This window comes from Sabethes cyaneus, chromosome 3, assembly GCF_943734655.1.
Source record: "Sabethes cyaneus chromosome 3, idSabCyanKW18_F2, whole genome shotgun sequence".
Classification (NCBI taxonomy): domain Eukaryota; kingdom Metazoa; phylum Arthropoda; class Insecta; order Diptera; family Culicidae; genus Sabethes; species Sabethes cyaneus.
In genome coordinates this window covers 210,445,587-210,461,347 of record NC_071355.1, presented here as the reverse complement: position 1 = coordinate 210,461,347, position 15,761 = coordinate 210,445,587, and the positions used below count along the sequence as shown (strand labels likewise).

The 15,761-nt window shown below is 41.1% G+C and overlaps 1 protein-coding gene across 1 annotated transcript in view; it reads left to right on the top strand.

Moving 5' to 3' along the window:
• LOC128741828 (serine/threonine-protein phosphatase 6 regulatory ankyrin repeat subunit A) overlaps positions 1-15,761 on the top strand; it is a 138,645-nt gene that overhangs the window by 96,306 nt on the left and 26,578 nt on the right. The window contains exons 7-11 of the mRNA XM_053837911.1: positions 11,198-11,493; positions 11,552-11,854; positions 11,995-13,410; positions 13,483-14,019; positions 14,139-14,345. Coding sequence (XP_053693886.1) covers positions 11,198-11,493; positions 11,552-11,854; positions 11,995-13,410; positions 13,483-14,019; positions 14,139-14,345 — 2,759 coding nt within the window. The remainder of the gene's footprint in view (positions 1-11,197; positions 11,494-11,551; positions 11,855-11,994; positions 13,411-13,482; positions 14,020-14,138; positions 14,346-15,761) is intronic.

The window sequence follows — 15,761 nt, the reverse complement described above, 5'->3', positions numbered from 1 at the left end:
CACATCGACTTCAGTGAAGAAAATTATCGAGTTTTGAGTGCGCATTGCAGAAAAATTATCAAAAGCCATGCCATGTGTTATTTTTGTCATTTTCAGTACGATGGCTAAGAATACGAGATATTTTACTAGCACAGATTTCAGTTTGATCATTGTCAGTGTCAATTAGTCATTTTCTTCATTTCCTCTTCGCATCTTCGCATCAAATCACTGAGTGATGCACAAATAATCGAAATTCGAAATGGTACGTTATGTTTTATTGTAGAAATCACTGCTCCTTACAACACGTGCATCTGTTATTCGCAAAATTATTGCACGTTTTGATTTAAATTATCTGTAGAGCTGTGCAAGTCTATTCCGATGCAATCGGTTCTTCCGGATTACCAAATCTGTTGCTGCTGTAGAAACTTCATAATAGTTTGCATAAGCTAAATGACACATATATTCGTAGTTTATCCAAAGTAAGCGTCATTGGCTTCTGTTGGACTAACAACTTTATATTCAAAATTGCTCTTTTCAGTTGGAGAATATCAACTAGTCGACCTTTTAAGCTATCCGATTGCAGAAATTTCATTGTTGCCAATTGTTGCAATCTTTCATGATTAAAATCTACTAATCTGGCTTGATTTGTGTGTGGTACAACCTCTTTTCGAGAGTGCCATATGATCCCAAGTAACAATTTGAGTTTTATTACACTCTTATGATGGCATTCAAGACCAAAATTGGTCATGAAAACCACCATAAGAGTACAATCAAACTCACATTGTTGCTTGGGATAGGAAGCCTGTTCCGCTGGAGTAAAATGTAAAACTTTCGGTGGGTTTGTTACATTCCCCGCAACTGTCTTAAGCATGTGTGATCTTTTAATTCGTTCTCCTACTTCATAATCTTGTAGCTCATTAAAAATTTTGAATATCTCCTTTTCATGATATTATAGCTATCTGGTATTCGATTCTACGTATGTTAATATTTTCTTTCAACCATGTCGTGTCTACCTCTCTTTTTTTGCTATTTTAATTCTTTTCTTTACTATTAACAGTAATCTTATTGCCCTTTGTCTTTTCGGCGTTATTGGATACTTAACATATTTTAGTGCTTTCCTGGCACTTTTTATCATTTTGTCTGTAAATTTTTCATATGTTATACTTTTCCTTTTTGTGTATCGTCTCTTATCCATTGCTAATCCTCTATACCTGCAATCAGCATTTTATGATCCATACTAATTGGTCCAGCTTGCTCTTATGTATTTTGTTTTATTTCTCGTATTTCTTCATCTAGAAAGTGATCTATTTGGGATTTTTTACTTCCACTTGTCCAAGTACATAATAGATATTTATTACATTGCATTGAAATTATGTTCATTTTGTGGATTTTTAAAAATATTTTCATAAACTCCCCATTTTCATTTGTTCTTCCCGCATTTCACAGTGCGAACAAATCTCGCACACGCGCACAAGGCGAGGACCGTGTTAACAATTTTTATTTGATGATTTTAGCAACAATTTTATAAATTTAAAAGTGTACCAGTTTTAATTATATTATCCTCTATCTATCCTTTACCGTTTTACATTGGTTGAAGAGGACACTAAGTAGGATAATTGACTGCAATTCAAAGGTTGTGTGAAGTATCACGCGGGTAAAGAAGCAGTCTACAGAACTAGTTGAGAATCCGCAAAAATTCTGACAGTTCATTCGTGTATAAGGTCGCGTATCTAGCATCGCTGTGCTGTCAGTAGCAACGAATTTGCGAGGGCGAGAAAAGTATCAATGTTTCAAGGGATGCACATATGCATGATAAGGATAACTCTGCTTGACTTATCGATTTATGATCCATATGGTTGAATTAAAATTGAAATTATCCTTATCTTTTGCATATTATGTTCGAGTACATTTGAGGGGCCATGACTGACTAAATTTTTTTTGAAAAATTGGAAATGTGGACGTAGGACTACGTCTTTCAGGAAGCTAGCTGATATAGAGGGTGATTCCAAAAAATCGAAAAATGCGAGCGTCACGAAAATCGAAAGATTTTGAACGTTAATAGCTTAGCGGTTACCAGATATATTTTAAATATTTTTGTGCCAATTGATCGGAAAAGCTTGGGATGTGCGATATTTTATCAATACCGGAGGTATCGATATTTCCATTCGATATATCGAGTATCCGGCATCGATATTTTACCATGCGATATTATCGGATATCGATACCTTTTCATTCGATATTATAGGTATCGAAAGCTACAAAAAGGCCAGTTCTTCACGCATAACTTTTTTGCCAAATTATCGAACTCGCGTTTTTCAGTTTTCAAGCTTCAAGCTGAACCATACTGCATTGGGGGCATCCATAAAGTACGTCACGCTTATAGGGGGAGGGGGGGTTAACCTAATCGTGACGATTTGTGACGTAGGGGGGAGGGGGGGTATGAAGTTGAGTGACGTCACATGAAAAAAAAATCAAGTGGAAAATTTATTCGGGGAATTATAATTTAGCCTTCAGTTTAAGATACAACTATTGAAGCCTTCTATAAAATAACGTACTAATGGATTTTAAAACAAATAGTTAAATTTTTTGAATGAAAGCTTTTTTTAACATATATGTGTGAACAGGACTCATTTATTCTTCTATGTAGTATGAACTCACCATCAGGCTTGTTATTTCCTCACTCATTGTGCAAAAAGTGCAACTTTTTTTGTTCAACACAATGTGCAGAACTGCTTTCAGAAATGAGAAATAAATCCACACAATGAGAAACAGACTAAACACAATGAGAAAAACTGACGCGCAGAAAAACTTCTTAATACGCTCTTTAAATGAGCAACTTTCGGTTTTGCTCCCGGTCCTCTCGGTTGCTACAGCAGTAAACGTGGAAACAAAACAACCGGTGCGCGTACAGCAACTATAGACTCAGAGGCGTCAAGACAATCAAAAGTCGTTAAATTTTGAATCTTAGCGGAGAATTGCCTTTGTTTATAATGGGACTTCCCTGTTGGTGCGCGTCAAGAAGCAAATGTATGGGAATTCAAATGTTGCCATATCTAAAAAACAATTTTCGCACTGTTGCCGTTGTGACATGCCTAACCATATGATGCAATAGTGTTTACGGGCAGCCAAACTCAACTGAATATACTAAATGTAAGAATCATGATTCAACTGCATTAATGGATTAATATTTTTCTGATGGCAATGACCGCTACTGACAATCGTCGTTTTTTCTCAACGCACTACCCATATTAATACTACCCGTAGTTGTCATACGTCAGCGCATCGCATCAACGTATTCAAAGTGTATTAACATTCTCCTCAATGAGTAGCACAGTGTGCGGTTGCTCATACAACTGCGTTCAGCAAGAAAGAGCACAGTTAAAATGAAACGGAGCAGAATAAATCGCGTTGAAGACTGAGCACAGTTTGAATTTTTCTCTTCTCTTTTTTTCTTCTGAGGAGGTGCCATCCCTGCTCACCATTAAGGTTTTACAGAATATGCTGTATACCACTGAAGACCCCTTTGAGTACAATCCTGCCTAAAAGATTTTTGCAACCGCAAATAGCAGTCGTACAAACTCCTGAGCGGCTACCAGAGACCAATGGCAATGTTTTCCCTTGATATTCCCTTGACTCATACCGAAGTTCCATGGTTGTTTTTAAGGGTTTTCGGTAATAATTTATACTGCCCTTCACTCAAAAGCTCCCTGAAGGAGAGAGTTCATGCCACTTGCGGATTAAATTTCGCTTCTAAAGTAGTGTTGAATGATTGCACGATTGAATGAATACACAAAATGTCAAAATCCGCAAGAAAAGTTCTTCCAAGGCGTGTTGCTGCAAAAGACGTTAGCAGGAAGTCCTGATTTTTTTCAGACTAGATCAGATTCAACTTGATTTGAGTGGACGGATGTAAAGGACGTGGATATACGCGAAACATTAATCGACGACAGATTAGCGACTTCTGAGGCGTATCCGATCGCAGCAATTGGAGATCACCTTCAAAATCCGTGAATCGTTGACTTATAAACTCGAAAATTTCCTTTTTTTATTTGATGAAATTCATTTGATAGCCTTCAATGAAAAGGTTGTATATTGGAATTAATTAATTTTTTTGTTGTAAAGGGGGGGGGGGGGGCGCCGTAACGTGACGTGCTTTCTAGGAGGGGGGTCACGAATGTCTGACCAAATGTGACTAGGGGGGGAGGGGGGCTTGATTTTGGCCAAAATTTGCGTGACGTACTAAATGGATGTCGCCAATTGCCGCATTTGAAAAATACAAAGTGTACAAAGTTACAAAGTTTATTTGAGGCGGTACGCTCCTGCCGTGCCTGATAAAATGAACTACACGCTCAAAAAAGCAACCGCAACCCGTTTCGGTGTTGTCTTTCAGACGCCGGTTTTTGGCACTTCGGTAACACCCGGGATTGCGTGTGCTAGCTTCGTAAAAGATCCTCGGATATATGCTGGATGTGTGTCTTTTTGCTAGCGTTAGGTTTTCGTATTCCCTTATCTATTTCATTGACTCACACGGCCAACTGAAATAAATATGAAGCACCTTCATGTGTGTTTTTGCTAACTTGAGAATACTCTTCTACGGTGGATGCCGATATCTACGGACTGTTAGGTTAATTATTTCCTGAAGCCACCACCGAACCTGGTATCGCTGCAAGCACAGATTGATTTGCAAGAACCATTTATAAAGTGAACTGTGAAGCGAGCTACGTATGATAATTTGCTTTAAACCGATCGTGCTCCTGATCAGTTATTTATATTTTCTGCCTAAAAATGCGAATCTCATAATCTAGCCATGCCTTGTGTCACTCAAAATATTTTAGAAAATCGAAAAACTTTTTTATTACTTAACATTAGTTTATAAGATGTTTCCGGATATAGAGGGCTTTACCGAAATTAACTGAAAGGAGAGCTTTCAACTTGGACCCCAGGACCAAACATTTCGGCTTCACTCAAATTATATGCAGATGACAGTCTTGCCAGCGCGTTGGCCGATATCAGTTAACTCGGAAATGTGTTAACCGGGTGCATTGAAAACTGGTGCTAAAAGTATGACAAATTCAACACCACCGATAAATTCCTAGCCACACTACGTGTTTGTTTGCATGTATGAAAAAGATATGAACTTGGTTGCGTCGTTTTAGGAAACGGTAACGACCGTATAAGCTACGCAGTGAAACCCATTACCTCGACATATTGCAAATTTGCCTCAACATGCATATTGCAACAGCGAGACGTTTAAACCTAGACGAATTTGATATCTGTGTTGGAAAAGTGTGCTACAGCTCTAGTGTTAGGAAATAATTTAATTCTGTATAGATACGCAAGTTTGTGTTGCAAAGGAAGTGTAATGAAAAGATGTGGTGTTAATAAAATTGGATTGAATTGGTAGAATCCCTTCAACATGGGGGAACGATTGGTAATAAAAACAATCTTTATTTTCTGTAAGGTAGCAGGAAAGCAATAGTTTGTGTTCTTGATTTTGTTAAATTGTTTCCAAATGCACATAGAAATAACTCTAGAATATATTGAGGATCGGATGGTCACAATGTTACTACTTTGATAAATGGTACATACAACGCATGTAGCATGCATATATACTGCGTATAGTATGTATTCATGAAGAATTGAATGATTACATGCATGGATACATGCTACTATCACTATAAAGAGACCCTACGTAGTCCTGCGTCACATATATATGCGGTCGTGTCTTGTACACAACCTCTCTGATTTTTTTCCGAAAAAGAAGTTTTGTTAGAAAAACTTTTTCCCTTAATTATGCTCATTTTGCAATGTATGGAAAAGTAGGCTATACCTATAATCATCTATCTTTTTGGAAAATCGAACTTTAGTTTTAAATATGCTTTTTTTCCTGTGTAGAAATTAATTTTTATTTTTTCAGTATTTTTTATGAGATTTTCTAAAAGTCACCCGCAGATAATTTTTTTGTAAGTCCTATAATTTTCGAGTTATATTCTTTATAGTAAAAAAGAGAAAAAAAGCCCCTTCCAAAAGTTAGGCTAGACCAATTTTTGAAGAACTAAGAATGCAAAGTTGTTTATTTACATGAACTCACACACAAAGTTGCATTAAATTCTGAGAGGGTCATGCCAACCTCTGGTCGAGTTGGCGTGAAATCCGTCTGTAGTTGGAATTCGTCATCAGATTGCTGTACCACGGCAAAAAAAAGCAAAACTGTGGGTTATACGTGACCCTTCTTTATCGACAGACTATGCATTTCGTTATTAGAGTACAAGACAATTACGGGGCTACTGCAACGATCCTGCTGACTCTATTGCAGCAGCATCCAGTTGAGTTTCGAACATATGATGATAGGTTTGTTGGACCAGTATCGTACCCGGGAGCTAACTGGTTTCATCATTCCTCACAATGCAGAACGATTTTGTACCATTTCCCGTACAGCTTCTTGAACATCTTTCTCGCGTGAGTGTTGGCATTCTCCGGATCTGTGGCGCTACATTTCCTACCGCTACCATCCTTCCGCTTGGTAGTCTGAAGCTTTTTTAACATTCTGATCACTTGGGATACGATTGAAAATACGATTCCGAGCTGTTTATCGATTCTTCGATCAGAAGCATTTATTGTTGTGAACTATTGTGATCGATCTTGTGTTTTGTTGTCTTGACCTTAATAATGAGGTTAGGCATTAATTAGTTTTCTATAGCGGTAGTTTTTTACAATCGATGGAGGGAACGGTAGAAGTAATAAAAAAAGCAGTTGATAGTATTTCAGAGGAGACAAGGCGTGAAGGGGAAAGAGCGAAAAATTTAGTAAGGGAGAGTCAATGAAGCAACGCTTATTAAGTGTGTATAACGTTTCTCTTTACTCAAGCTGAGGAATCCGCTGATCGAACTATGCGGGAGCCAATTATAACCGAATTCGATTTCAACTTTTTCCCTAGGTCCTGTGGATCTCAGATATTGGTGAACATTGGAAACACAACGGACTGAATAAAAAGGAAATTATTCTACCTACGAGGATTCGGTTACAAATCAATGCGTCGAAAACCTAAAAATGGCAGAAAGAGGCCCCAGAGAAAACAACGTTCGTCTCCGACGAACAGTGACTATTGTCGGCGATGAATTGGAAGTGGTTGATGAGTTCATATATTTGGGATCTCTCGGTCACCACCGAAGATAATGCCAGTAAGGAGTTTCAACGACGCATTCAAGCCTACTTTTATTTTCGCAACACAATTCGACCAAGGAGAGACGCTACCGCGTTAAGCTAACAATGTACAAAACGCTAATCAGACCGGCAGTTCTTCACGGACTTAAGACTGTAACTTTGCTTATGAAAAGCTTACGCACCGTATTTGGACGAAAGCTGTTGGGGACTATTTTTGGCGGAGTACAAACGGATAGTGGAGAGTGGCGTAAGCGTATGAACCACGAGCTGCAGGTATTACCTTGAGAGATTCCTATCATACACCAGGCGACTGGGGTGGGTTAGCTACGTCGAAAGAATGCCGGATGACTGTGCAATGGAATCCGTTCTCTACAAGAACCCCGCTGGTACTAGAAATAGAGGGGCTCGATGTGCTAGTTGAAGTCGACTCGTAAATGTCGAGACGCTCAACAAAGCCCAGGACCGAATACAAGGGATTCAACTTTTTGATACAGCACGAGTAATCTTGGATCTAGTTTGCTAGGGAGAAGCGAAAAATGTGATGAAATTAATTCTCAGTACCCTAGGAATAAAAAAAAAGTATTTTCCGAAACGAATTTGTAATTTTTTTCTAATGAAATATGAAATGTGTCCATCTACAATGCGCGGAACACGTTAAAATTTTGACATAAAAATAGAGAAAGGTCTGTGCCTAAAAGCACAACTTTACGGGCTTGACATAGAACTAAATATATCCACTCGTTCCTCAAGCCAGTACTAACTTCAGTTAAAGATGTCAGAGGCGAGATAAGCGTACGCCGCTAACTATAAGTGTGACCTACTATAGTAAGGCAAAATTCAGCCTCAAAGAAGGCAAATAAAGGGGGCTATGCTTAAGGGGGGACCCTACTCTGGAAAGTCAGAAAAATCGCATTTTATTTTTTTTGCATTTTCGAGACGCTTACACCTTCAGAAATGTTATGTCAACAGGTTTTTTTAATATCTGATCTCGTTGAAAACAAATATTGTGGAGTCACCTCAAGCGAAGTCCATTGCTGTACGAAACTTTGAACGCGTTTTCCCCAAAACCATTTTTCTTTAGCAATTTTTTTTCAGCATGTAAAAATGAATTATCTAAATTGTTAGGTAGCCGTTTTTTGATATCTCAATTATTCAATTTTTTATGAGCTTTTTTTTGGCGATTTTTGATGAAAAATCACCTCTCTTTTGGAAAAATTGCCGCCATTTTGGTAATTTTTCGTATTTTCAAAAATCGCTACGTAACAATTTAGGTATTAACCTAAAGCTTTAAAATCATCCTTGAGATCCGTTCTATGATACTCCGTTGGTTTCCGGCACGTACCGCCAGCAAGGAACTATTTTCTAGAGGGCATTCACGCGCCCAACTGCCACCAGCATAATAATCACTATTTTGGTATCCAAACAATACAATATATATTTTCGAATATACCTTAACCAATAACAAAAATGCCCCAACACTTAACTATAATTCAAGCAGCTGAAATTTTTTTACAAAAATCTTTTATTTTTCGGTCTTCCAGAGTAGGGTCCCCCCTTAAGTCAATTGACTTGAAATGACCTTGATGCTATAGAAAGTCAAACACAAAACCAGTCGCTTGTCTATGCAGACTCTGTAATCTTGTGCGACTACCAACTCCCCTCAAGTTGTTGAAGTCTAAAACTCAGGTTTTCGCATCTGCTCTATCGCGGAGGCTCTTTCAAAGGCTAAGTTTTTTAGTTAAACCGTGTTGAACGGCCGTCCGACCTTCTATTCACGTCACTGAACTCGCGCAATGCGCAGGCGAATTTCGTCAAACAGAGCCAGATATTCAGACGCGAGTGTTCGCGATCCGTTTAATCAGAACATTTACGAAGCATTTACGGTTTCATAAAACGACATTGATATTGTGGCTCGTAACTTTGAGACGATTGCGAAAACTGATATACGACTGAAAGCTGAGTTGGAAGAATTGGACTTGTCATCAATACGTCAATTTTAAGGAGACAAATATTTGCCTTTCACCAAGAAGGCGGAATGACGGCCACGAAACCGAAGCGGTAGGCGAGGTCGTGTATTTTGGGCTCATTTGGACCTATAATAACCAGCAGAGAATTGTGAAAACTCCAAAAGAGGCTTCAGTCAGGTGAAATTCTCCGCACTACGGAGTTGACTATCTACAAAGCATTGGTTAGGTCGGGAGTCCTTCACATTTACGAGACATGGATTATGGTCAAGACCAGCGCACGCTTGGTTTACTTTACCAGATGGTGTTGCACACTATCTAGGATACGGGAGGGTACACCCAGCACGCTACTAATTTTGGCATACATTACCTTTTTTGGCTACACTTTCCCAAATAAAAACTTTGCCGCTATATAACAATACTGAAACGAATGTAGCACTCATAGGCTTTAATGTGTTATAACTATTTTCATAAAAATGTTAGTAATTTACTAAATTTTATTCAATAAACATTAAAACCACTGTTTTTCCACTGGCACGTAATCAGGCTGAAAAAACCAGCAGCAATCGCTTACGGGTATCCGCTCTTGATGATGGTTTGGAAAACACACATTATGATCACGTTTACTTATTCTAAAAAACTAAACAGCTGTGAATATGCTATCACAGAGCAATTCTACTTCTTTTTATCACGGAAGAACACAAAAATTCCCCTCTGATATGAAAATATAAATCAATTTTCATTCATTAGCCATTAGCTGCATTTTGTTTTCAAGGCCTGCATATGGTGTGTTATTTACACTACTACCGATATGTGAGGCCTAAAACGCCTGAAAAGTTTCTATTGTGTTGACATAGCTAGTATTTGAGTGACAATCACTTGCTTCTGGCGCTAATGTATATGAACGATTCAATGATACACTAGCGCCAGCAGCAAGCTGTTGTCACTGCAAAACTAGTATCTTCAAAGCGCCGGTATCTAGGCAATACCGACACGTTATCCATTTTTCTCTTTTTTGATCTGTTTTTGAAAAGCATTTAATCCCTGTGTTGGCTATTTCAGCCCGTCGGATTTATAAAACACAGACACCACTATAGAGAATGGGCTCAATTTAGCCACAGCGACTTCATCATTTCTCGCGACTATAACTCAAATTCAGTAGCGTTTTATTGAAACCAAAATACACGCCGATATTCAGTAAATAATATTCTATCAACTGGTATAAAAATCTTGTCTCGAATAAATGTAGTTTCAACGTAATTCCTGAATATTGTTCAGGCTACCGCTTAATGGGTTGGAAATACCCACGCATACCCTACGATCGAATGGATATGGATGAGGCAACATGCAAAAAACGAACCTTGTAATTGCAATATGGAGAACTACCCATCTTCCGTAACGCAGCAAACAGCCGGCTATTCTGGTCTGCGCCATAGGCTACATCCGCGTGAAAATATGTCTTGACAACGACACAATATGAACGAGGTGTAGCTACAGCGGGCGTGATGGATCGACGAAGTGGAAGCCGACATGCAGATCCTACGCAGACTACGGGTATTGGCGTCAAAAAGCTGTGAAACGAGTTGATTGGAAACAACTTCTTCGTACAGGGTAGGGCATTGAGGCCTTTACCTGACTAAGGATCATGGGAGAAACCCACTTGACTTTATGCGATGTCATTTCAACATTTGGCGTCCACCGCTTACTAACTCTCAACGGTTTTGTTATTTCATTGGAGCCCTGGTGATCTGAATGAGTTGTGTCGTTCGACAAGCAGGCTTACCCGCTTCATTTAGTAGGACCAAGTAAAATACTCAGTCTATCGTAAAGATGCGTGATTTTGATTCTTTTTAAGATTCGAAGTGTGTTTGAAAAGTACTTACTTTTCTCGTTGACTATGTCTTGAAAAATATGATGAAATGCATCACTCAAGAAATAATGTAGGTTTTATTACACTCTTGCAGTGGTTTTCATGATTATATTTGCTACTTGCATAGATTGCTAGTTGGGTAGGAATACGTTTTAAATTGTTAAACGTTACCAGGCTTAAATTGGAGATTATGATGCATTCTATCTTCTTGTGCTTCCAGATCGCACACCGATGCATCTCGCTGCGGAGAACGGTCATGCGTCAATCATCGAAATCCTGGCGGACAAATTCAAGGCCAGCATCTACGAACGAACGAAGGATGGTAGTACGTTGATGCACATCGCTTCGTTGAACGGCCACGCTGAGTGCGCGACCACGCTGTTTAAGAAGGGTGTCTACCTGCACATGCCGAACAAGGGCGGTGCCCGGAGTATCCATACTGCGGCCAAGTACGGTCACGTGGGCATCATCAGTACCCTGCTGAACAAGGGCGAGAAGGTCGACGTGCCCACCAATGTAAGCTCTTCTCAGGCGAACTAAAATTAAAAATCCGTCTAATAAATTGTAATTTTAGGATAACTACACTGCCCTCCACATCGCTGTTCAGTCGGCCAAACCGGCCGTCGTCGAAACGTTGCTTGGCTTCGGTGCCGAGGTGCACGTTCGGGGTGGCAAGCAACGGGAAACCCCGCTGCACATCGCTGCCCGCGTCCGGGACGGAGATCGCTGCGCACTGATGCTGCTAAAATCCGGTGCCGGTGCTAACAAAACGACTGACGACGGCCAAACACCTGTTCATGTAGCTGCCAAATATGGGAACGCGGTGACGCTCGATCTACTGCTGGAGGACAATGGCGATCCGCTGATTAAGTCTAAGGTAACACATAAGGTTTTCTTTTTCGAGAAAAGACCAAGTGCACTCTTCTAGGATTGACCCGCACTCGCACACTGCACACTAGCTTTGTACTGCACTGATTGTACTGACGGTCACCTGAGTGATATCGGATATTCCGACAGGTCGGCGAAACTCCGTTACATCTGGGTGCGCGGAACTGCCATCCGGACATCGTGAGGCACCTAATCGATTTCGTTTTAGAAAAACACGGGAAGGAGGTGCTGAAAAACTATTTAAACTTTACTAACGAGGATGGAGCAACGGCTTTGCACTATGCTTGTCAAGTAACGAAGGAGGAAGTAAAAGAGGGAAACGGCGATCGAGAGATCGTTAAAATGTTGCTCGAGAACGGAGCTGACGTTTCGCTATCGACAAAGTCGACGGCGGAGACGTGCTTTCATGTAGTCGCAGTAGCTGGTAACAACGACGTGCTGACGGAAATGATTACCCACGTCGCGGACACGCAAAAAGCACTGAATCGTCAGTCATCGGTTGGTTGGACGCCGTTGCTGATAGCATGCAATCGGGGTCACATGGACCTGGTGAACACGCTGCTGGCCAATCATGCGAGGGTGGATGTGTTCGACAACGAAGGTCGATCCGCTCTGCACTTGGCAGCCGAGCACGGCTACCTACAAGTCTGTGATGCACTTATTTCCAACAAGGCTTTTATAAATTCTAAATCACGAGTCGGCCGAACTGCACTGCACTTGGCCGCAATGAACGGGTATACAGAGTTGGTGAAATTTTTGATACGAGATCACAACGCGGTTGTGGATATTCTAACCTTAAGAAAACAGACTCCTCTGCATTTGGCCGCAGCCAGCGGACAGATGAACGTATGTAAGCTACTACTAGAACTTGGTGCCAATATCGACGCGACAGACGACGTTGGGCAGAAGCCGATCCACGTGGCCGCACAGAACAATTACTCCGAAGTTGCCAAATTATTTCTTCAGCACCATCCGAATCTTGTGATGGCGACCAGCAAAGATGGCAATACCTGCGCTCACATAGCGGCCATGCAGGGTTCCGTGAAGGTGATCGAGCAACTGATGAAATTCGATCCGGTCGGCGTGATAACGACGAGGAATAAGTTAACTGATTCGACGCCACTACAGCTGGCCGCGGAAGGTGGTCACGCGGATGTCGTAAAAGTTCTTGTCAAAGCCGGCGCATCCTACACCGACGAAAACAAGTCAGGCTTCACTGCAGTCCATATGGCGGCAAAAAACGGCCACGGACAGGTGCTCGAGGTTATGGTTAATTCGCTAAGGGTGTCCAGTAAAAAATTGGGTTTAACGCCGCTGCACGTAGCTGCCTACTACGGTCAGGCAGATACGGTGAGGGAGCTGCTCATTAAAGTACCCGCAACGGTTAAATCTGATTCTCCATCTGGCACATCATTAGTACCTGAATTAGGAAGTGAGTCCGGGATGACTCCGCTGCATCTGGCAGCATACTCTGGCAACGAAAACGTTGTTCGGCTGTTACTCAACTCCGCTGGTGTTCAAGTCGACGCTGCGACTTCGGAAAATGTGAGTATCCTTTTACGGGTGTGACTTTGAGATTAATTCGTGTTTTGGATGTTTTTTTTTCGATACTCCTAGGGTTACAATCCTTTGCATTTAGCTTGCTTCGGTGGACACGTTCCGATAGTGGGACTACTGCTGAGCAGATCGGCTGAACTTCTGCACAGTATTGATCGTCACGGTAAGACCGGTCTTCACATAGCTGCAATGCACGGTCACTATCAGATGATGGAGGTCCTGTTGGGTCAGGGTTCGGAGATTAATGCGTCTGACAAAAACGGTTGGACGCCATTGCACTGTGCCGCCAAGGCTGGGTATTTGGACGTGGTAAAACTCTTGGTGGAGGCCGGCGGTTCGCCAAAATCCGAGACGAACTACGGTTGTGCACCAATTTGGTTTGCAGCGTCCGAGGGTCATAACGATGTACTAAAGTATCTGATGCACAGAGAACACGACACCTACGCACTGATGGAGGACAAACGGTTCGTGTACAATCTGATGATCGTCTCGAAAAATCACAACAACAAGCCAATCGAGGAGTTCGTCCTGGTGTCTCCTGCGCCCGTCGATACCGCCGCAAAATTGTCCAATATTTTTATTATACTCTCCACCAAGGTAAGTTAGGTTTTCCCCTTTCACGCTGGAATGCGCTTCCCGTAGTTGTAGAACGCTGCTCACCCGCAAATGCAACCCACCTCCTTCTTTGTCTCGGCCGCGGCCTCCTCATGGTACAGGAAAAGGAACGTGCTAAAGATCTGATCGCTGCTGGCAAGCAGTGCGAAACGATGGCTACCGAGCTACTGGCGCTGGCCGCCGGAGCAGACTCGGCAGGTCGTATTCTTACTGCCACCGATCGACGCAACATGGAGTTCCTCGATGTGCTGATCGAGAACGAGCAGAAGGAAGTCATCGCCCACACGGTCGTGCAAAGATATCTGCAGGTAAACGCTAGGTAAACTTTACCGAATCAATCAACTAGAGCACACACACACACGCACACACACTAGACGCAACTCGAGCACACGGGTTCACCCTGTATCACTGTTTTCTTAGAGTTTGGGGTCATGGGATGCATGTTCTGGTTCAAATAAACTTTTTGAAGCAACGGCGAATACGATCGCTAACGGGTAAAACATTGGAAATTTAAAGTATTGCTGAATGCTGACAATACGGAATAATTGAATGGGGATTTAATTTTAAACCCACCTTAAGTTTCGTTGGAATATTCACGTAATGTTCATGTCGGTTTTACTCATCCACGTCCGCTGTGATATCCAAAAATATCAACTTTTGAGCATGGAACTACTTGTAGTTCCATTATTTGAAAATCACTGTCTTTAACTTTCCTAAAATGATTATAAAACACATCTATTGATTTGAAAAATTATTTGCATAACAAATAGGTTAACTATCAGTCCCAAGTTATATTAGAAATAAATTTCTATATTATTTACATGGATTTTTGTAATGTTTTCAAACCAAAATTCAAATATTCTATAGATATAGGATTCTGGCTGTTCAGCCGCGTAGCCAGGAGAGAGACCTGGGAGCCCCATATTTTTGCCATGCTCTTTTGAAAAACTACCCCGCATATGCGAAAGAAACGGCAACAATAGAGAGCCTATAAGTGTGACAACACTGGGTATTCAGAATTCTTTTCAATTTGAATGTTTTATTTATTTTGCTGTCGGTCTTACGACATGGCCTGACGAACAAAATTCCTTTAATTCAATCGGTGGTTGACCACCGATGTTTCGTATCTTGGTCACCGAGTCTTTCTCGAGTCTAACCGTTTTTCTCACTGTACTTCTGGTCATCTTGTTCCTACCGCATTTGAAGCAAATCTTAACTTCGCATGGTAATGCGTCTGCTATTCTTTCGTCATTCCCTGCCCATTATATTATCTTTTAAATACTAGCATGGCATTGCTGAGCATGTTGGTAAATTAAGGCTCAGGCAACTTGTGCGACTCTGCTTTGACAGCCGAAAACCAAAATGGTAGGAGAAGATGTTGGGCTTGTCTCTCGGCTCGAATGACTCACCCAACATTTTGTTCATTTTGAGTCCAATATATTGGCAACCTTCATACCAAATTTGTAAATCGAGCAAGGAGCAATCGATGCCCACTCTTACGCGAGCGAGTGTGAGTAACATAGCATTCAACGCTTTTTTCACTAACGAAAGCGTACGACAAACAATCGCTGGCTGGTGCTGTGTAATTGCATTTTGCTACCTACGCACTGGTGAGCGCAAAGCCTTGTAACATTTTTCTGCATAACCCGTCCACGAGGCAAGCCAATACCAAAAGCTTGTGAGTTCGAGCGTCACAGTATGGTGTATGAATACAAATTTTGCTT